The 23,134-nt window shown below is 42.8% G+C and overlaps 1 protein-coding gene across 5 annotated transcripts in view; it reads left to right on the forward strand.

The window, feature by feature from the left end:
* The window catches only part of TOX2 (TOX high mobility group box family member 2), a 286,109-nt gene extending 265,189 nt beyond the window's left edge, over positions 1 to 20,920 (forward strand). For all 5 annotated transcript variants that reach the window (XM_056844213.1, XM_056844217.1, XM_056844214.1 and 2 more), the window contains 3 exons: positions 5,134 to 5,541; positions 7,792 to 7,922; positions 19,751 to 20,920. In XM_056844213.1, the coding sequence (XP_056700191.1) occupies positions 5,134 to 5,541; positions 7,792 to 7,922; positions 19,751 to 19,787 (576 nt within the window). In that variant the 3' untranslated portion in view covers positions 19,788 to 20,920. The remainder of the gene's footprint in view (positions 1 to 5,133; positions 5,542 to 7,791; positions 7,923 to 19,750) is intronic.
* Positions 20,921 to 23,134: the final 2,214 nt, after the last annotated feature.

A 23,134-nucleotide genomic window follows, 5' to 3' on the forward strand; every position in this document is an offset into this window, starting at 1 on the left:
CACTCCTAAGGAATTTTGCACACACACCCTTCAGGAATGTGCTGCCCGATGTAGATTTAACTCTCTGTCCTCTGCTGTGAAATCACCGTGTGGCCTTGAGAAGCACCTGTCACTATATAACCATAGATCATAGTTTGTTATTATAAGAATGAACCTTAGGTTTCCAGCACTCCATCTCTCTCCCCTTCCTTCTTTGGCATGCAGTTCAAGAATTGAAGACTTTCTGGTTTATGAGTAACCAGAGTTAGTTACTACATTCAAACAACCACATGTGGTTTATTTTTTGCCTACAGACCAGGATTTCAAATGAATCCAGGTGCCTCCAAGCTTTGTTGTCATAACAATGATTTGGCCACAGTGATACGTGCACATCCAGGTTAGATTACAGTCATGCACTTTACATGGGACTGCATTTGAAAACTGTTCAGAAACTTCACCTGGTCCAAATTTTAGCAGCCAGGTTATTGTTGGAGTTGGGATACAGGGGTGGTATCACACCTGAGCTGAAAGACCTGCTCTGGATGCACATCTAATTCCAGGCACCATTCCAAGTGCCAGTTCTTACCTTTACAACCCTGAATGGCTTGGGGCCAGGGTATTGGAAGGACTGCTTCCACCCATATTGTCCAGCCTAACAGTTAAGATCATCTTCTCTCTGCCTCGCCTTCAGAGATGAGGCATGTGGCAACTAGACACGGGGCCTCTTAAGTTCTGGTACCATTCCTTTGAAATGCCCTCCCCCTTGAGACTCTCCTGGCACCTGCCTTACTTTCTTTTGGATGCCAGGCTAAAACAATTGTTTTGACCCAGGCTTTTAACTAAGAGATTTCATCTTTTAAACATTTTATAGTCTTCTTCTGGCCCAAGGATCATTTTATTTACATCATTCTAGGCAGCTCAGTGTGTACTTATTATAACCTGACTTGTTTTAATGGCATTGGTTTGTTCTTTATGGAGCGTGCTACTGATTGGCCTGTTTTTAATTCTGTTTTAATGGCTTTGTTAGTCAGTCAGTCATGTTTATTGTGCATGGCCATAGGCCTTTACAATCAATATTACAATAACTTAATATATATATAAAACCATTAAAAGTTGTAAGATTAAAATACACCAATTTTTGCTCCTTTCCTCATTCAATGGCTTTCTTTGCCCTGATTTTCCTGGCCACAAGGCCATGAAGTGCCATTGTAATGACTTTGTTTCATTAGTTGCAAGCTTCCTTGAGCAGGTTTCTGGAGAGGCAGCATATACATATTCTAAATAAATAAACAAAACAAACTGTGGTTAAAGCTGAATACAGCCCCAGCAACCATTCCTTCTTAGTAAAATAGAGATAATAATGACAGTGTGGTTGTAAGGATGAAAAAGGTCATAATTGTAAAACAGAGTACCATTTCAAACTGCCTCATTAATAAAATGTATAAAAGTGCTGTGTAGTATAAAGCATAGGGGCTGTTTGTACTGCTATAGCTTAAAAGCTATGCATAAAAAAACTAGAGAGTCTATACCTAGCAAAACACCCCAAAATGTCAGATGCCCCTTGATGTTAACAAATATGCCTTTCCCTCCTTGCTTATTGACTTCCCACAAAAACTGTAATCCTTATTTTACTGCATCACCATCTATTACCATGGGAAATAATGCTATGTCCCAAACCAATCCTGGTGATTCAATTGCAGGATTAAAGTAGTTGATGAAATGGCCTTCAAGGGAACAAGGCACTCACATAGGCCCGTGTGCTTGGAAAACAAGGACAGCCATGCTAAGTCTCTGGAAAGTGAACAGAAAGCAAGAGACTTTCACTGCTTGGATCTCTTGCTTATCTGGCCCTCTAATAAGCCAGGACCCTTTTTTATCCACACTCTCAGCCTTGAGCATAGAATTGCAAGGCTTTAGCCACAAAAACAAAACAGAAGAGGAGGCGTAGTCCTAAAATATCTAGCAGTGTCAGTTTATGCTACAGAAAACGTCCCAGTCTCTGCATGAAACCGAAATTAAAAATCTGTTTTCTTATTTAAAACATTTCTGTGTCCCCTTTCCATCCAAAAAGGGTCCCCAAGCAGCAAACATCAAAACATTAAAACATTTCAACATTAGAACAGCATTTAAAATAAAGTGTATATAAAATAAGCAGTTCAAAAAAACATATAAACATAAAAACATGTAACAGTACAATAAGGGAGGAGGGCCAATAAGAGTTAATAGGGGTACACCAAACAAAAAACACTTCACTCGGTGGTGGAAGACAATGATAGCAGGAGACAGATGAATCTCTCTGGGGAGGGAGTTCTAAAGGTTTGGCACCATGTCTGAGAAGGCTCTTTCTCAGGCTGCCACCCATCAGATTGTGGGGGCATCCCCGAAGCAGAGCCTCCAAAGGTGACCAGGGTGGATGGGTAGGTTCATATGGGAGAAGATGGTGCTTAAGGCATGCTGAACTCAAGCCATATAGGGCTTGAAAGGTCAATACCAGCACCTTGAATTGAGCCCAGAAGCAAATTGGAAGCCAGTGTAGATAGAACAAGACTGGAGTGATATGGTCCCTATGATCCACTCCAGTCAACATTGTAGCCACAGCATTCGGTAACAACTGCATCTTCTAGTCTTCAAGGGAAGCCCCGTGTAAAGCACACTGCAGTAATCTAATCTGGATGTTACCAGGCATGCCCCACAGTTGCAAGCTCTTTCCCACCCAGGAAGGGCCGCAGCTGACTCACCAGCCAGATGATAGTACTCTATATTAGCAATGTATCCACTGTAGTCATTCATTCCCTACAATCAAAATCCCATGAGCTAGGTGATTGTGACATATGCGGTGAAAGGTGCCACTGGCCACTACTGCTACCTGTCATCCAACAGGAGGCTGGGGTCCAGCGACACCTCCGAGCTATGAACCTGTTCCTTTAGGGAGAGTGCAACCCCATCCAGAACAGGAGATACCTTGGTTCCTGGGTCAGACTTTCCCCCACAAGTAACACCTTCATTTTGTCAGGGTTAAGTTTCAGCTTGTTAGCCCTCATCCATCCTAAAACTGCCTCCAGGCACCTTTTCCAGGCCTGTAAGCCAAAGGCCAAGGGGCAGAGCAACAGCCCCCGGCACCACACTCTGGAACCTATCTTTGAGGTAGGGGCAAACATCTACAGAACAGTGTCTCCCAGTTCCAACTCCAAAAGGCAGTCCAGAAGGATACCATAATGAATGGTATGAAAAGCTGCTGAGAGGTCCAAGAGAATTAACAGGGTCGCACACCCCCTGTCCATCTCTTGGTGCAGGGCGACCAAAGCCATTTCAGTCACATAACCAGGTCTGAAACCAGAATGGATTCAGACAGGGCGAAAACGCATGGTCACTTTAGCCTCCTTTATTCCCTGTTTCAGCCAGGATTCAGCCAGGATCGAACGCATGTTCGGCAAAACGCATGAGTTCGATCCTGGCTGAATCCTGGCTGAAACAGGGAATAAAGGAGGCTAAAGCGACCATGCATCTTCGCCCAATTCTTTATTCAGGAATCCCTGAAGTTGCCCAGCCTCCACCTGTTGAGTCACCTTGCTCAAGAATGTTATATTTGAGACTGTTAGGTCAACACTCCTGGATCCAGAGGAGGTTTCTTTCAAGGCAGGTTTCTTTCAAGGCAGGGGCAACCACCCCCTCTCTCAGGGAGGTATTTCCTGTCTTCTGGACCCAGTCTACCAGCCACCACCCAGCAGATTTAAACAGCCAGAAGGGGCAAGGGTTGTACAAGGAGGTGGTAGGTCTCAAACTTCCAAGAATCCTGTCCGCGTCCTCAGGCTGGACAAGCTAAAAGGTATCTCACACAACTGGATAAATTGGTATCCTGGGCTCATCCAGTTCAATCAGTGCTAATGTTGGAATGTATGCGAAAGATTTTATCTGCAAAGTTTTAGCGAAATAATCTCAGTGGACTGCAGAGCAGTTCACCTCCTCCTGTAGGCTGGAACCACCCAGAAGAATTCCACAGGTCTATACTGTGCAGATGCAGTGGTGGTGGAAAAATATTGTGTCTTTGCCACCATCACGGAGTAGTCTTTAAAATGAGCCGTGGCTCGTGCCTTGTCAGATTTGCCCCGAGTCTTTCTCCACTGTCACTCTAGCCATCTCCCTTGTCTTTTTCAGCCCCTCAGTAAACCAAAGAGCTGCCCAGGAGCGATTATGTCAATTGCTCAGGTTATTTCCTCATTTCAGGGGTCAACCAGGGCATCGACATGAGCACAAACCACATCAGCAGGAAAGTCCCCAGTTCCATAAGAGAACTAGTTAGCCCCATCAGGCTGCGATGGCAGATTATCTTAATTGAACTCACACCTGTGCAGAGTCTTGGTATCCCTGTAAGTCTAAATCCCAGCAATTAAGTGATCTTTCAATGACAAGGGGCCATCTTTAATTCCCCCCACCTTTAATTCCCCCCACCTGGCCAGAGCAAACACTAGATCAAAAGTGGGACCACTACAGTGTGTGGCGCTTAATTTTAAGTGACCACTTAAAATTGGCACTTAAAAGATTGTGGAATCTCTAGGAAACTTGTTTTGCGGAAATGTGGGAGAGAAAATCTGTTGAAATCATAGCAGAACTGTAGTGTGTTTGGAATAGGAGGCATTAGTATATTGAGGCAGTATTGAAAGTGCAACAGTGGTTAGAGTGAAAAACTGGGGAGCTCTGGGTTCAGATCTCCAGTAGGTGACCACATTCCAGATACTCTCCCTCTCAGCCTGGCCTACCTCACAAGGTTGCTGTGAGGAGACTGTGAAGGAGGGAGACAAACTGCATATGCTGCTCTGAGCTCCTTGGAGGAAGGGTGGAATGAAAAATGGTATAAATGGTATGAACCTAGTTGCCCTTTTTCAGTAGCCCTTGGTGCTGCTTCAGAGGAAAGCATCTCAATGGCACACTGATTTCAGTTTTATTTTCCAACAATAGATTCGAACATTGGTAAGATGTGTCAAGTGTATCTTACAGTTTGTTCTTCGCGCCTTCCAGATGCCAGAGGATAAGTGTTTTAAGGGAAAGGACAACAATGCCTTCAAATAATCCCAGTGCCCATGTTCTGTTGCTTCATTTAAATAACTTTAATTTGCAATCTTCTTTGGGTCTTGTTTGTTTGTTTTCATCCCACAGAGCTCACCTGACCAGGGGGAGACAAAAAGTGCCCAAACCAATCAACCTTCGAAAATGATCCCACCCAAACAGCCCTTGTACACGATGCCACCACAGGCCTCATCACCATATCCCGGGTTGGGCTCCTTCTTGTCCCCATCAGATCTGCAGAGTTACCGTGGACACCCTCACCCCGGCCTCTCCAGGACCCTCAACTCCAAGCCTATGTTGCCCAGCATCAGTGCCTCGCCACCCCCTTCTTTCCAAATCAGCCCTCCACTCCATCAGCAGCTGTCTTTGCACCACCCGCAGAGCTCCATCCTCAACCAGTCCCTCAGCATGCAACAGGTCCCACAGCAACCCATCCTGTCTCCTTCCATGGCACTACAGGTACAGCCCCCGATAAACTCTTCACCACCAGGCCAGCAGGTGAGTCGTTTGGGTCCTCCTGACTGCAGTTCTTAAGCAGCAATGGCTTAACTTAAGTGTTTCCCCACTAAGATGGCTTGTTCAGAGAGGAGAAGTCCATGGACAGCACTAATTTTTTTCTGGATCACACAATTATCTTGATCCTGTAATTAATTACATCATGTTCTCTGGAAAGTTTCTCTTCAGTCGTGGAAGGTCGTGGGCATCTCCAAAGAAAATAAGAATTTATCTCTACAGCATTAGCAGATGGTTGTGTTATTCATGGGGTAGTAGCAACTAATGGAGAACGTATCCATTAGAAAGCTTTTGTAAGCATATCAGAGTAATATGAGTTCATTTTCTACTGCATTTAATAGGGTGTAGCTTGTGTATCAGAGGAGATCCCTTAGATTATATTTCCCAGAGTTCCCTATATACTGGAATGCAGAAGCCAGCCATCCCCCATTGATCAACCAAAGGCTTTTTGGTTCTGTAGACAGGCAGGTCCAGGGACACAGTTTAAAAGTTGCCAGGGGGTGTCTTGATGTGGGGAAAGAACAACTGTATCACAGGTCTTCCTCTGCCTACTACAGTCTAGGGCAGAGTTTCCCAATTTTTTTGAGTCATGGAGCACTTTCCAGGAGAGAAATTCGTCACAGAGCACTAATTTTCACCTAGCACTGTAGTATTTTTCTTTCCAATCTCTTCATGGAGCACAAGGAGATGTTTCGTGGAGCACCAAATGCTCCTTAGAGCACAGTTTGGGAACCTCTGGTCTAGGGTCATCTGAACATATTTGCATATATGAATGAATGAATCCATTCTGCACGAATGAATACAAACATTTTTGTACATTTGATATTGTTTACTGTGGTGGTAAACTACCCACTTGCTAATTTAGGCCAAAATGCTTAACCTTAGTTACTCCAGAAAAATCATGGTGAAGCTGAACTAGCAGTAATTAGGATCAATGAGATTTGTGTGGGATCCGAGAGCCGGAGCATTAGAAACTGTGTTTTGCATTATTAGCCCAAATTATCTATAAAGTTCATAAAGCTCTTTGCTTGAACTCTGTGTCACTGCTCAGATCTCACATTTCTCAGGTTAATATTCATTAACCATCAGATTATGATTCATACACAAACATGACATCACTGGCAATAGCATCTCAACAGTATTATTCAAGAGGGCTTATTTGCACTGATAAATAGGACTGTACTACAATGAAATGGTTCAGGAAGTTGCCTTGGTAAAGGGATAGGGACTGTGGCCTATACTACTATATTCCTGTCTATCATTGTAAGTATGCCCCTACTAGGTGGTTTTGATACCATTTAACATGTCGTCTTTAAATGCTTATGCTTTGTTTCAAGTTTGTTTCAGCTCTGTTTTAGATTTCTGTAGTTCAAACCCTATTGCAGTGTTCATTGGATATCCCATCCTGTTGATTGCACTTGACTTACGCTATGTAATCTGCCTTGAGTCTCAGTGAGAAAGGTGAACTATAAGTAACCTAAATAAATAAATAAGTGGAATGGTCACTTAGGACTCTCTGGGCTATCAGAAAGGGGCATCTGATGAAGAAACAATGCTTGTATAGTTTGGGTTGGTTTGTTTTGTTTGTTTGTTTGTATTTTACAAAGTTACTTTATGTTCAGCTACCTGAATGTATTGCTGCATAGATAACTATACTTGGGCAGAGCATGGTTATAAATGCAAAAAAAAAAAAAAATGCTTAGATGCTGGCAAAAGCTTCTGTTAGTATGCACAGTACAAACGATACATTTAGGGTTTAATCCAAACGAAATATTTCATCAGTGGAATGGAACTTTCCTGCCTCCCTCCTCCCACTGCAGCCCACTGAACTCCATGAAATTCAGCTCCATCCCCCAGGGTGGGGGGACCCTCTACAACAGGGAATTGATAGGAATTGCCCCTCCCCATTAGTTAGTGGGGATTATAGTCTGGATCCAATCCAAGGAATAAAGTGCTCCAAAATATCATGTAAATAAAGAAGAGGAACAGAAAATTGCTTTACAATCTGTTGGAAAGATTTCCACTTTCCCATTAATTAATCAAAGTTCTTGAGCACAAGTCCCGCTGGCTTGAATGCTTGGTGCTGTCTATCTGTACACTTAGGGACTGTGCCCAGTTGTGACTTCTCTTTGTTCTGCTTGGGATATGTATTCTACCAAGCACTTACCCATAATACTGGACTGATCTGCCCATACTCATGTGTGTAACATTTTTTTTCTCTTCTTCCCCACTTAGGACTTTTCACATATTTCATCTGAGTTTCAAAATAGTGTTGGGCCGCGATCACCAGGTGCATCAAACCCCCCCGGAAATACCGACTGGGACAACGATTACCCCAGCAGAGAGTGTGGGATTAACCACTGCAGGCCAGTAGACAAAATAAGAATTTGCACCATGCTTACAGAGTCATGTAAACTGCATTGTTTGCACCATCAGGAACACAATAGTTTGTCATTTAAGGTCAAGAAGAGAGAGTGATGAAATAATCAAGACACCATGTTCCAGAAACATTCATATTTGTTTTGAATATGAGTGTGTTCTTATTTAGTACCCTGTCTTTCCAAGAACTAGGGCTATCATGTTCCCAAAACAATTGCATGTTTTAGAACAAAAATGGCCCAGTTTTAATTTGACAGATATCCCAGTATTTACTTTGAGCTACCTTTCTTCCTTTCATGCATCACAAAAACAAATGGTGTGACATTGCTTTATGCCAAGGGGAGAAGCTCAGCAAGTGGGAATAGAGGAGGGACATTAAGACAGACAGGCATACCCACTTCCTCCCTGCGTCTTCCTCTCACTCTTCAGCTGGTCCTGTCACACCATCTTTCTCTCCCTGAATATGGCAGAACCAAGGCATCCTGCACCCTACACATAGAGGGCCTGGATGCAGCCACGGTGGGTTAACTGGATGATTAAGCACATTGGCCAACCACATTTTCCATAATCGTGGAGAACTTCTCCTAGATGGCTGTAATCCTGGAACTTGCTTCTGGATAATTGACCAGTTCACACATTGCAGTTGCACTTATGAGCAAGTACCCAGGCAATAGGCAGAACTGCTCCAGTGGTGTATATAACATGATACCCAAACCAAGTTATTTGGGATTGGGTCATAAAGGATGCTTAACTGGGGTAGGGTGATGTCTACGCACCCAAGTACCATTGCTTCTGCATTTCTTCATAGTCATCTACTGAAGGCTAGTCTGTCATTTTTCTTCTCCACCAAGGTCAGCGTGTATCTGTCAGAGAACACACATGTGGCAGTGTCCAGTGCTTCTACTTCCTTCCTGAAGACCTAATCAAGATAAACAAGAAGTTTAGTTAGAAAAATGGCTGGCACTTCTAGCATATCAAGATGAAAGGTGGATGGCTTAACTGAGCGTATGGAACAATAATGAAAAATATTTCTGAGCACAGGCAGTGTGCATTTCCCTTATGGTTAAGAAAAGCATCAGAGGACATGATTTGTGCTTGGTTTCTCTGCCTCTCCACACACATTTTGGCTCGGTTCAAACATAACTGCAAACTATGAACAAGAATGGAAAGAGTTTTAGGCTCATCACCAGATCTTTCCTCTTCATCCTTGTTCCCCTTCGTGTACATCACAAACTAAATACTTAGATGGCCATCTGAATAGGCAAGCTGTGGTTTATGTTTGCCTTGCAAACAGATTCCATTCAGTGAGTAACTATTTTTTTCTTCATTCCCCACCCCTTTCCCATCCTATTCAGGGAGGCAATTTAAATTGGATTTTTACAGTATTTCATTGTGAGGACAAGGTTTAACCTCCCCTTTCCCACAGCACTGTGACTCAGTTGAATATAGACACACAGAGAGAGAGCTGCTGCAGCCTCCAATAAACCCCTGTGGTTGATCCTGGCCTATCATATCATTATGAGTTTGGTCCTCAGTGTCTTGACAAAAGCACAGTTCCTAGAGTTTCTTGCTAAGTGCCTGAAGAGTTAAAACCATTTAACATTTATAATGTGAATTTAGGGCTGGTATTCATTTGAGAAGACAGGAACAGGGTATTGAAATTCAGTCATTTGCTATTGCATGGTCCCCCTCAGAGAGGCAACATTCATCGGGGCCAGCAATGCATTTCCAGTTTCAGGAGGGGCAGCAGCTTCTCTTTATTTCTATGTGTTAGTCCCCTCGAGTACCACAGTCTGTTTTGAAACTGTTTTGCTACAGGGATTTTCTCCCCCACTTTATCCTTTGAGGATGGAAACCCACTAGGGGAAACTTAGAGGAATTTTCTTTGTTGTCCTTAGAGACTGCTTGGGGGTGGGGACTGTCTCCCAGTGTTGCAATAAAACAGTTTGGCATGTTAAACTCAAACATTTACACATAAAGTCAGCAGGCCTGTTTTTGAAGGGAGGGGGCAATTGTTTTAGGCCTTACAGATTGACCCCTTACTCCAACCAGCAGTGGTAAAGAATGGATGTCAGCTCAGCTCAACTTCTGGTCAAGCAATACTGCCTTCCCCCTCCCCCCCCCCCCCAGATTTCCACTAACTTTAATGGTTCAAAACCTACTGAAAGGAGATATGGGATTCCATTAGCAGAAAGAATGCTATATTTTGCAAAGGAATCAAATATGGGTTTTTCCTTTCTTTCAGCATTTGAATTTTTTTTAGCATACTGCTTTTTTGTGTTTCTTTTTTTCCTAATTTTTGTAATCCTAGTCCTATTGCATTGTTTGTTATGTGTCTTGTGTTTTACTACAATCATTAGATTGATTTACTGTGTAATCCACCTTGAGTCTCAGTGAGAAAGGCGGGCTATAAATAAACTTAATTAATTGATTAAATTCAGACATCAAATATATGTGGTATACACATCTGTTATTCCCTGTCTGAGAAAAAAATTACATTGACAAGAGGATGCAGCAAGAAGGAAGGCAGCCTCAAATAAACAATGAGCCCCTTGGTCTCTCAGAGTTTTTAAAAAGGCAAGCAATATAGTTCTCAGTTATGGAAGTTGAAAAGTTATTGGGCTGGAGAGGGGCTAAGCACCAACTTGCAAAGATTATCTTTGCTGGATTCAGTATAAACCAGGCCTCATATTTCCAAAGGAAAGATCACCACGTTATGGTCACCTAATAAAACAACAATTTTACCAACCCCTGGGCCAAAATAGAATACACCTGCATCAAGCTACTTTCTTTCTCATCTCCGAGGCTCTTTCATTTTGTAAGTCTTCCTCAGTTGCTTCTTCCAGGGAGGAAGTAAGCCACACACAGTTCCTGAGCCACTTAAAGTGTGATCGTATAGCCAGCCTGTCCCTTGATAGCTTTCCTCTTAAGCAGACTCCCTGTATTATGCCACACTGGGGGCGGGGGGGGGGGCAAGATTTCAAAAAATGACCAGTCATTGCAAGTGCCTAGAAGCAAACCTGAAGTAATCTCCAACACATATCATAGGCCTCCAACATTTGTAGGGTTGCCAAGTCCCTCTTCGCCACCGGCGGTAGGTTTTTGGGGTGGAACATGAGGGGGCGGGGTTTGGGGAGGGGAGGGGCTTCAGTGCCATAGAGTCCAATTGCCAGCGTAGCCATTTTCTCCAGGTGAACTGATCTCTATCGGCTGGAGATCAGTTGAATTAGCAGATCTCCAGCTAGTACCTGGAGGTTGACAACCCTAGACGTTTGCTTAGCATCTAGTGTACAGGTGTATCTGCCGGAGGGGGCTCTTCCACATCCTACTTAAGAGGGGAAAGTGGCTTTTAAATCATTTGGGGAGTTCCAGAGCCTACAGCCCCGTGGCGCAGAGTGTTAAGCTGCAGTACTGCAGTCCCAAGCCCTGCTCACGACCTGAGTTCGATCCCAACGGAAGTTGGTTTCAGGTAGCCGGCTCAAGGTTGACTCAGCCTTCCATCCTTCCGAGGTCGATAAAATGAGTCCCCAGCTTGCTGGGGGTAAAGGGAAGATGACTGGGGAAGGCACTGGCAAACCACCCCGTAAACAAAAGTCTGCCTAGAAAACGTCAGGATGTGACATCACCCCATGGGTCAGGAATGACACAGTGCTTGCACAGGGGACCTTTACCTTTAGAGCCTACAGAAGTAAATTGCAAAATCTATTTTTAGGGCTTGTTAAACTTTTGTTGCTCCTTGTTGAATCCTCCTTCCAACGACACACTTCTGCTTGCTATGGTGGAAAAGAAATTGTTTGCAGTAGGGAGAAAATGACTGTGTAATATGCTATTTTTATAATCATGTGGGAGGCAAATGAGCAATTTCAAGCAAGGTATTAGTGTTCAGGACTTTCTAAAATGTGTCCATTTTTGTTGGTTCTGTTGCTTATCTGTGGCTGAATCGGCAGCAAAAAAAAGGGGCTGATTTTTAAACACTGCCTATAACTCTCAGGCACCTTTCAGAAAGCAGGTGTTATGTAATAAGCCGCTTAGTCTGGGGTGGCGTTTATTAGAAGTCTCCCCTAATGCTGCTTCATTATATAGCTTAATACAAAAATAATGTATGCCTTCATAGAAAAATCACTTTATTTTTTCCATAGTGGAATTATGAAGAATGTTGGTAGACTCCCATGAAGTATTAAAGGAAAGAGCAGGGAGTTGTTCTAAGTAACTAACACAAGCTCTTTAGCATTCTGGCAAGATGCAGTATTGTGTGCACCGTGCCGCTGTACTATTCTTGTTCAGAGCTCTCATATTTCATGCCTTTGTCACAGTGAAAATGTCAGATTTCATGGTTGTATCTTCTATTCCTGGAGAACTGTATGTAAAACCATGCAGATTATCCTGAGGACAGCCAAACATTGTAGCGAATTGCAGGAGTGAACTAACTTTAGTAGTTCATGCACTGTAGCCAAACATCCATGTTGGGGCATGTGCTGGGTTTCTATTCTGGCCTAGTTCACAATACATGATAATCCACGTCAAATGTCATAACTAGTTGCATCTTGCTCGCAGTCCTCCCGTAGTATTTGATGCTGCATGTTTTCTGTTGAATGAATCACCTCTCAGTCAACATCAGTAACTCTTAGGAAATTCAAGTTTATATGAAACTGGAAATTATTATTAAGTTAATTGCTTACATAATGATATCAGTGTATGTGGCACTTAACAGACCCCTTGCCTCAAGGAACTTACAACGTAAAAATTTGAGACAAGGAAGACAACAATGAGATAGGACGAGGGGAAGGATTCAGTGATTTAATTCCTGGCCAGACCTCAATAATGCTTTAGGTCTATTACGGGTACTGTACACAAGTAATACTGTTAGAGAATCTCTGCTTCCATTTTGAAATATAACTATTACATTATTAACATTGATTAAATCAACAGAAAATTATACCATCCATCATTCTTACACAGGTAATTAAAGGAGAGCAATTACACTAGTCCATGAAAGTATCTCACCATTAAGATAATCAAGTCACAAGCAAGGAGCCCCTTCTGAGAAGACGCTTTCCATCAGTTGAACTTACCATATTTATAGGATGTTTAACAATTGATAAGGGTGCATATTCGTGGCTAACAAATTATCTTGTACCAGGTTATCTATACTTGAAATGTCTTCTTAAAATATATGAAAACAGTTCATTCTGGCTACTTTTTATTTTAAAGTCTATTTAAAAATAATGATACAAGTTTCTCATTCTTATGAGTATCTTTTGGCCTCAACCAATACACTCTGTCTTTTTAGCATACCGGTATCTTCACTTCTCTGAAGCTGGACATTCTTGCCATTCTCAGAAGCTCTCTGCACCTGGGCCTCAACAAATAATATTTGTTGATATGAGTCCGGCAACCTCTAATCTACACAAAGCCATATAATTGGGTTACTACTTTGTTTCTCGTATATCTCTATTCTGGGTCTCTCCCTTGTTGGCATGTTTAGCTGGAAGGCCAGGCTAGTTCTGTTTATGTGCACAGAAATATCTTCTACGATCTTTTGGTCAAGTCCAGCAACTGTTCCCCTGTATTCCTGGCAATATCCATGACAATGGGAAGAAAGTGCTGCCACCTGCACTTGATAAACTCATTGAGGTCTGCATACTTCCCAACTGGATTGCCTTCTGTATTTTGTCACAGAGCAGTGCGTATGTCATCGAACTTTGTAGGGATAGAGGCTTATGGACACTTAACACAGTGTGGTTTTTGTAGGTCTGTACCTAAAATGATTTGTGTGCACCTTCAACTGTACCATGTGAAGGTGATCACATTTGCAGACAGATGTATCATATGGGTATCTCTTTATTCTTATTTATTTGATTCATTTGTACCCCACCTTTCTCCCCAATGGGGACCCAAAACAGCTTACAGCATTCTCCTTTCCTCCATTTTATCCTCACAACCTACCCTGTGAGGTAGGTTAGGCTGAGATAGTGACTTGCCCAAGGTCACCTAGTGAGCTTCCATGACACGAGTGGGAATTCAAACTCGGGTCTCCCAGATACTAGTCCAACACTTGTAATCACTACACCACACTGGCTCTCTATGGGTACATGTAAGGAAGCCAGGATTGGCTGTGGTTCCCTGGCAAATATCAGGTTTGCTGCAACATGATGTGTGAAACAGAGGTGTGCCCAAGGTCAATTATAAATTGGATTTAAATAATCATCCATATACTTCAGTGTTGTGGATTTCTTGGAGCTTAATAGTTGATCTACACAATACACCTGCCATAATAAATCTTTACCTGTTCCTGCTTCAGCCATATTGGTTGTTTAGTACAAATCATTTTGGTATGGCCATTTTATGTTTATGTTTTATAGCTGCTTTGTCAGTGCTTGGCCAGCACTGTTTTGCCAGCTGCTTTGATCCACTATGAAAAATGGGAATTTGGGATATAAGTATTTTAATTAATAGGTAAATAAAATACAATGCAGTTTTCTTATAGCCAACCCCACAGCATCCCATCAGATTACAATTTCAGTTTCCGTATCATCAGGGCCCCATACAAAACAATGAAGTGCACTAGAAAATCTTAAGATCGAGGCTGTTAATATCTGCATTGTTACAAGAATTTACTCGCCTGTGATAATCATCTGGACTACAGATATTCTTCTCTTAAAGGGACAGAGCTTTTTTGTGGGGGTACTCACCGGTACAGAGTACCAGCACCTTTGGGGCGAGGCTCCCAAATCCTGAGGGGGAAGAAGAAGAGTTGGTTTTTATATGCCGACTTTCTCTACCACTTAAGGGAGACTCAAACCGGCATACAATCACCTTCACTTCCCCTCCCCACAACAGACACTCTGTGAGGTGGGTGGGGCTGAGAGAGTGTGACTAGCCCAAAGTCACCCAGCTGGCTTCAGGTGTAGGAGTGGGTAAACAAATCCAGTTCCCCAGATTAGCCTCCACCGCTCATGTGGAGGAGTGGGGAATCAAACCTGGTTCTCCGGATCAGACTCCACCGCTCCAAACCACCGCTCTTAACCACTACACGACACTGGCTCTTAACCACTAGATCACACTGGAAATTGGTGGAAATCAGTGCAGCCTTATACATGAGTACTTGCACCTTTTCTTTTTTACAACAGAAAACCGTTTATTCTTTTCTTCTCTATTTATTAGACTACTGAATGATTGGCAGGTTTGTCACATCCTCCCTGCTAATTGCTGTTTACTCTTCCTTGCTATCATGTATGTTCAGCTCTCTGGGCATCTTAATCAAAGTTTGTAACTATGTTCTTTAAACCTTTTAGACCAAAGTGGTCATGGGAGCACTCTGGCATAAGTAGCCTGAACATCAGAGCATTAGTCTGCAAAGCAAATCATGCAAGACCTGCTGACTTGCAGACCATCAGTTTGTCCAAACAAAAACAGACTGCGCTAATTCATGTAGGAGACTGAAAGATGCCTTCCAAATTACCCAGTCTTCCAAATCACTTGAGTAAGTGAACAAACACCATAAAAAAGCAGAGATAAAACATGGCGATTGCACTTAGTTTAGATTAAATTATTTATAGTATTACCCGGAATGTGTTCGGGAGAGTCGTTTGTAAAATTAATGAAGTTTTGCTACTAGAAGATGTTGCTACTTTATGTTCATATTAAATCTTTGCTGAAGGTTGGAAGATGGAGTGTTTTAAATGCAGATTATAAAAAAGTACAAATAAGGAGATTATAAGAGGGAATTGATACAGTGCCAGCATCTTTTGCAAACAGACGTATTAGTGCTTTCAATACATTACCACTGCTGCTCCTGCCTTTCCAAAATTCCCAGGGCACAATGTAGAAAAGGGTAGTCAATCCACAACAGGCAGCCAAACTTGGCATGACAGTAGCCAGCCATTCTTAGCCCCATGACTTCTCCAAGCACCTATAAAGGGAGGAGGGAGGTGTCTGTTCCAGTAAGAGTGACAAGTGTCTGACCCCTCCCTGTTTCCATCACTTACTTTCCCATACCTTCTTCCCCACAAGAGCTTTTTCCCCCCAGCTGGAAACTGACAGAGGAGAAAAGGACCTGGAAGGACAGACTGGGGAGAGATCAGCTGCAGGTGTGTGCGGGGCAGGAGCAGGAATTATAGGGCTGCCAGGTCCCTCCTCACCACCGGCAGAAGGTTTTTGGGGCAGGGCCTGAGGAGTGCAGGGTTTGGGGAGGGACTTCAATGCCATAGAGTCCAATTGTCAAAACGGCCATTTTCTCCAGGTGAACTGATCTCTATCGGCTGGAGATCAGTTGTAATAGCAGGAGATCTCTAGCTAGTACCTGGAGGTTTTGGCAATCAAAATTGTATCTAGTGCCCCAAGCAAAAGCTACTGGAAATCACAAGCACTTATGGCAAAAAAAAAAATTCCAGACGAAAATATGCTGTTAAATATATTCAAGAAATCAAGTGCACATACATTAATTAGTACAAATTACAGATTACAATTGATGCAATGACATGCAGTACACGTGTAGAATCCATTTGGAAATGCATCAACGATGACGCAGATTCGCCATCCAGGCTTACAGGAAGGCTATGTGCCTGCAATTGGGAACATATGTTCTGATTGAATCAGCTTCTGGGGACTGCCAATGATGAGAAAGCGGCTTGCGAAATAGGACATTTACCGGAGACCTATTTTGGCTTTTACCCACGCAGCTCACAGGACTCAGAGTCTTATGCACCTTTAAGGACCTAGAGTCTCAAGAACGAGTTGATGCATTTCCAATTGGATTCTACACGTGTACTGCATGTCATTGCATCAATTGTAATCTGTAATTTGTACTAATTAATGTATGTGCACTTGATTTCTTGAATATATTTAACAGCATATTTTCGTCTGGAATTGTGCTGGCCCACTAGGGCGGGGTGCTCCTGTAGCAGCACGGTGCTCTGAAGAGGCCTGCAGCAGGCGGGGCAACAGGCTGGGGTTTCTGAAGCCGAGGCTTCTACAGCTGGCAGCTGTATTAATTGGGAATGGGAGTAATCACGCAGTCCAGTAACAGTCCAAGGTCAGTCAGGGTGAAAGGCAATCCGTCAGAGCGAAAGGCAGAGTCAGGGTCGGGCCGGTCCAAGGTCAGGCAGGGAGTCCAGAAGAATTCAGGGTTGAGAAAGCAGTCCGAGTCGATACAGCGTCAGCCAGAGTGGAGTGCCGCAGGTTCGCCACGCGTTGCTTCCACAGATTCTGCTGGCTCAGCCTTCCTAAATACTTGCAGCTTTCTGGGGGAGGCAGCTTCTGTAAAGACTCACTCACTATCTTCATGGCTGTCTCGGTTCCTTCTTTGTTGTTCCAACCTGGCTGAACGCTGGCGTTGTTCTGCCAGGACCCGGCCCATTTTCCTTCGACGAGTCCCAGGAGACATCTGTTCCTCATGGTCTCCCGGCTCCCTGGGCAGCTTCCTTGATGTTCCTGGGTCGGCCGGCGTCTGGTCTTCTTTAGGCTGCTCTGTAGCCGGTGACTTTACGGTATGTCTTGGCAATACATTGTCATCAGCTGTTTTCTCTGTCAGTGTGGGTGGGGAAGGAGGACTGTCCCTGGATCTGGTCTCAGAGTCTGAATCTGTTGTCAGGCAGCCTCTGACAGGAATATATTTTTTTGCCATAAGTGCTTGTGATTTCCAGTAGTACCTGGAGGTTGGCAACCCTAAGGAATTATCATGAATCCATGAGCTCTTTGTGCTCTGAGAATCAGGTCCCTCTCTCTGCCCATTTTGTATGTGGAGAAGACCCAGATTTAAACAAAGCAAGCCTACCATCATCATATCCAGTCTGGTCTACACAGTGGACCTGCCATAAGAAATCTGCACCTCTGCCCATTCCAGCCATATTGGTTGTTAAGTGCATAATATTTGTTTATATTTTATGGGCATTTTTAATTGCAGCGGTTTCAGAGCTTGGACAGCACTGTTTTGGCTAGCTGCTTTAAGCCACGGTGAAAAGCAGGAAATGTTAGGTACTTCATTTATAGTCCACCTTAGACTCAAGGCATAGTACAGATGTTGCAGTGTGACAAGGCTGTTGAGAATTTGTAGGGCCTGGAACTCATTAGTAAGGCCTGAGTAGGCTGAGCTGCAGCAGCCCATTAGGAGTCTAGAATGTCTAAGAGGTAGGAAGCAGAAGAGGTGCCATTTTAATTTTCTGCCCAGAGTGTTGGTTATATTCCATTTTCAGTTGTGTAATAATAAATTGGTTAGATTATACAGAGGCGCACACTAAAATTGCAGATCAGCATCTTTCTCGTGCTTATGGAGTAAAAATCTTTCCACTGTAGAGTTCTTTGAAAGCATTTTGAGAATCTTATCATCTCAAAACGTATCTCACTCATTTCCAAAAGTATTTCATAGGAGAGGTTTGGTTCAGTGTTTCCAAATCCTCAGGGGAAAGCTAGGGTTTTTTACACATGGGGGTGGGTGGAGGGGGCTGAGGCCACCATATTTTTAAGCCTGTCCCATGACCCAAATATTGGGTCAAAAGGGTAACCTCCCAAGGGAATTTGCTTAGCTTGGTTGTGTGAGTGAGTTCCTGCCCCTTTTGCTTTGTTCCATATAAGTGTGCAACTGCCATTCATTTGTAAGCTAAAGTTACAGCACTACATGGGGCAGAGTGGGGGGGCAGTGTTGAGGTGAAGACAAAAGATGCTCATTGTCCTCTGGGGGTGGATGGTCTTATCTTCACTTCACATGCCTCATAAGGACTACAAGGTGTGACTGTGTACGGAGAACTCACAATCCTCTGCTGTCTTCAGGCCCGCTCTACACTAACATCCCAGCTGTCTTATAAATAGCATTTTGCTATTGGCTGTTGTAATATCAATAGTGGCAAAAGCAACAATAATATATAAATGACAGAAATGAAGGGGAGGGGCCATGACTCAGTAGCAGAGCATCCACTGCATGCAGTAGTTCCAAGGTTCAATAACCAGCTTATATCCATAAAAAAGGATCAGGTAGTAGGTGATGTGAAAACCTCTTCTTAAGAACCTGGATGGTTGTGGCCAATCAGAGGAGACAACACTGACTTTGAAAGGTTACTGGTCTGATTCAATATAAGGCAGCTTCATTTGTGCATGCGTTCGCTTCATATGTCCTCCTCCTAACCAGCTGAACTAAAGCCAAGGCCAAGCACTGAACATGTATTTGACTTCATATCATTTCTGAGAAGAATGGATTAACTCTTTTGCCACTTTATTAAGAAGGAAGGATGTTGAAAAAGATCAGAACTAATCTACTGTTGGAAAAATCTGAGATATATTGTATTATACTGTAGTATTAATGTGCTTTTATGAATACGCCAGTTAATTCACCGGCATTTTTCATTCTTTCTGGCATTTCTGAATTTGGACTTCTTTTTTGTTACTTTGCCTATTCATCATCTGACAAAGGTTGAAACAATCAGTGGGTGAAAGACTTTTAACAAGGAAAGGTTATGGTACAGAATCGGCAAATACAAAATGTGTCTGCCTCTCGATTAATTGAAAAGCCAACTTTTAAAAAGCTTCATTCTTCCAAAATATTGTAAAGCCTACTTCCTATTGTAGCCAATGGCAATTTTACTGGCAGCAGTTCACACCTTGGAACATAAGCCATTATAAATTTTAAAAATTGCTTTTAAAGTTTCTCACTGGTCTCTTCGCAGTGTGCAAGTATTAATTGCTTGGGTGTCACTACCAAAAAGTATTATTAAAATTCAGTTTGCAACATTCTTGACTTGCTGCTGGCTCGGTGCTTGTTTTATTGTCCTTTTCAATTCCTAATCACTCTCTCACTTGAACCTTCCTTTCCTTTCTCTTACAGCATGCTGCCAAGGGACAAGTCGCTCTACCTCACTTAAACCCGGACATCTCCCTTCTGCAAAGGTGAAAAGGAAGGACATTTAAGAGGGTCTGTGATACAGGATACCCAGATGAGGCTCAAGCAGGTCACCCAGGCAAGAGAGCACCTGGCCTTTGCCTACATATCCTGGCTTGGAGAGCAGCCTTTTTCTTTCCTTCTCTTCTTCTCATCCCTCCTCTTCTCTTTCTTTCTCTTTCTTCTCAGAAGTCTACTGTAAATGGAAGCCAACCATGCATAAATCATGAAGAACAAAATTGACAGGACTGCCCCCCACACACACACACGCATACACACTCCACACCACCCCGCGCACTCCTTTCTCTGCTTGCCACCAGCTTAGCTATGGACCATTTTCCTAGCGAACTGCTTTTTAGATTCAGCACAGACCTGGGCACAGTGCTGAAAGGCATTAGGCTTGGCTCAGCAGCAGCAGGAGGAGGAGGAGGAGGCAGCACTCTTTTGACTTGCTAACGGCACTAAACTTTGTGCGAGACAAATGTGAAGTCTGTGTGAATATTGTACATGCAAAAGGCCTTGGATGTCTGGCGGAAAAAAAATTAAAAATAAAAACTATTGTTAGAAGGATGGAGCAGATGGGAAGCAGAAGTGCAAATAGGAGAGCGAAACAATGTGAAAAAAAACCATGAAAAAAATATATAATTTGTTGGATAGTTGTAAGTAGCTTACTAAATGTTTTAGAACTGTGCTAAAGACATCTTTAAGATTTTTTGTGGAAAAAAATTAGTAGTTTACTTTATAGTAAAAGCATTTTATATTAATTGTAGCACATTTTTTAGTTATACATAGAATGGAGATGTGTATAAAAAGAAACCCTGCCAAACTTGTTTCTATTATTTGTACAGCAAGAAATGGACAATTTATATCCATGTTATATGGCATTATTATATTTTTTTCAGCCATATGTCCATCTATTTAAAATTGCTGACAAGGATTTTTGTCTATTTATGAAAAAATTAGAAAGCAGAATTACAGTTTATGAAAAGTGCATTTTCCATGTGTTTTTTTTAATTATTATTTTTATTTTCTTCATGGTGCTGTTTTACAGTACCTGCACATTTGGCTCACAATGCTTATCTTACCTTTCTTTATAATAAAACATATGAAAAGTAGAAACAATGCCGTCTTGGGGTTTTTTGTGACCTTATATTCATATGATGTTCTGGGCAGCCACATGTGTGTCACACATTACTGATGATTCAAAGATGCATGCAACGTATTTCCAACAGTGGCAGTTCATAGACACCAAAATACACATAGACCCTTGGGCTTGGCGAGGAAGTACTAGATGTTTCTGCCAGTTACGAGGAAATTCCTATTCCCCTTTCTGAATCCCCACCTGGGAATATGGCCCCAGCTAGCAACCAAGTTTTACTATAGCCCCGCATTAGCCGCATCCAAGAAAGAGTGCTACCTATAGCCACTATAATTAAATTTCTGCTGCAGTGTTGATTCTTAGGCTCATACAGTGCAGCAATGGATTCAGTTACGGGTTCAGTTATGACTGGCTGCTGCCTCCCTGGTATTTTCTGAAGGGGACACATTCAGGGGCTGTAGCTCAGTGACAAGAGCCCTGTGGCACAGAGTGGTAAGCTGCAGTACTGCTGTCAAAAACCCTGACCTGAGTTCGATCCTGACAGAAGGCAGTTTCAGGTAGCCAGCTCAAGGCTGACTCAGCCTTCCATCCTTCCGAGGTTGGTAAAATGAGTACCCAGACTGCTGGGGGTAAAGTGTAGACGACTGGGGAAGGCAATGCAAACCACCCCATAAAGATAGTCTGCCTAGTAAACGTCATGATGTGACGTTACCCCATGGGTCAGTAAAGATCCGGTGCTTGCACAGGGGACTACCTTCACCTTTAGCTCAGTGACAGAGCATCCATTTGGCATACAGAAGGTCCCAGGTTCAATCCCTGGCATCTCCAGTTAAAAGGATCTGGAAGTAGGTAATATGAAAGACCTCAACCTGAGACTCTGGAGAACTGCTGCCAATTTGACTAGACAATACTGATCTTGATGGATCAATGGTCTGGTTCAGTATAAGGCAGTTTCAGATATAGCATGTTCACACTATGGGGCAATTTGTGCAGTCCTCACCATGGGTGGGGTCTTTGTAGACTTGTCTCTTACTACAGTGGATCCAAACCCCAGGTAGCTGCAGGGATGCTCTGCTTTTGACAAGAAGCCAGTCATTTACCTGCCATATTGTTCAAGAACAAGGATCCCTCCTTGTGTTACAGTCCTACTATCAATTTAATAAGCATCCAACTTGAGTCTTGTTCACCTGTTGGGCCAATCAACACATCACAAGTATAGAATCAGTTTGTGGTGGGGGGATGGAATGCTGATTGCCTTCCCCTACTTTTGTGTTCAGATGATGCAAACAACACATGCCCTGACCTTGATGACCCAGGCTAGCCTGATCTCATCAGATCTCAGAAACTAAATAGTGCTTAGTTAATACTGGTTAGTACTTGGATGGGAGAGCACCAAGGAAGTCCAGGTTGCTACACAGAGACAAATGGCAAACCACTTCTGAATATTTCCCCTGAAAACACTATGAGGTCACAGTAAATCGGCTGCAACTTGACAGCATTTTCCATCACCAAATGATACATATATCCATATACCTAATAATAAATAATACGTAGCAAAATCAAGGGGTAAAGACCATGTCTTGCCAAGCCAATGCCTGTACAAGATGGCTAAACAGGATCCCCCCCAACAATATGTTGTTGTTTTTTCATTGCTTTGAATAGGTCTTTAAGGTTGCAATAATTGGATGCAAGTGAGTTCCACTGTAATGATTTCAACAGAACACATGACATAAATCCAGTAATTTTACCGGCTTTCTGGGAGTGATTCAGGTTACATAACCAATATCTATACCAAAACAGCTTCCTTAGTCAGTTCTATATAATGAGAATTTACAGTGCAATCCTTTATAAGTTTGTACAAAAGTAGGTCCCACAGGGACAAGTTGTCAAGTAGGCATACATCGGGCTGTCCTTAACTATGCTTTTACAGGTTTGTGGAAATGTTTCAAACCACGCCCCTTAATCTATTCACATTTTTTTCTCTCTGGGTAAAAAACCTTAATGGCAGACAATTCTCTTTCTGCATCTGACAAAGAGAGCTCAAGCAGCCCTTGAGCCTCCATATTTGGGGAGGTGGAGAAGTAGCATATAAATGTTTTCATTTACAAATAATCCCACAAAAGGGTATGGCACAATAAATTTAGTCTTTAAGGTGCCACAGGATTTAACACTGCCACCCTTCTGAAATTAGGCCATTATTGTGACATTAAATCACCATTGGCTTCTTTTTT

Source organism: Euleptes europaea, chromosome 2, assembly GCF_029931775.1.
Source record: "Euleptes europaea isolate rEulEur1 chromosome 2, rEulEur1.hap1, whole genome shotgun sequence".
NCBI lineage: Eukaryota > Metazoa > Chordata > Lepidosauria > Squamata > Sphaerodactylidae > Euleptes > Euleptes europaea.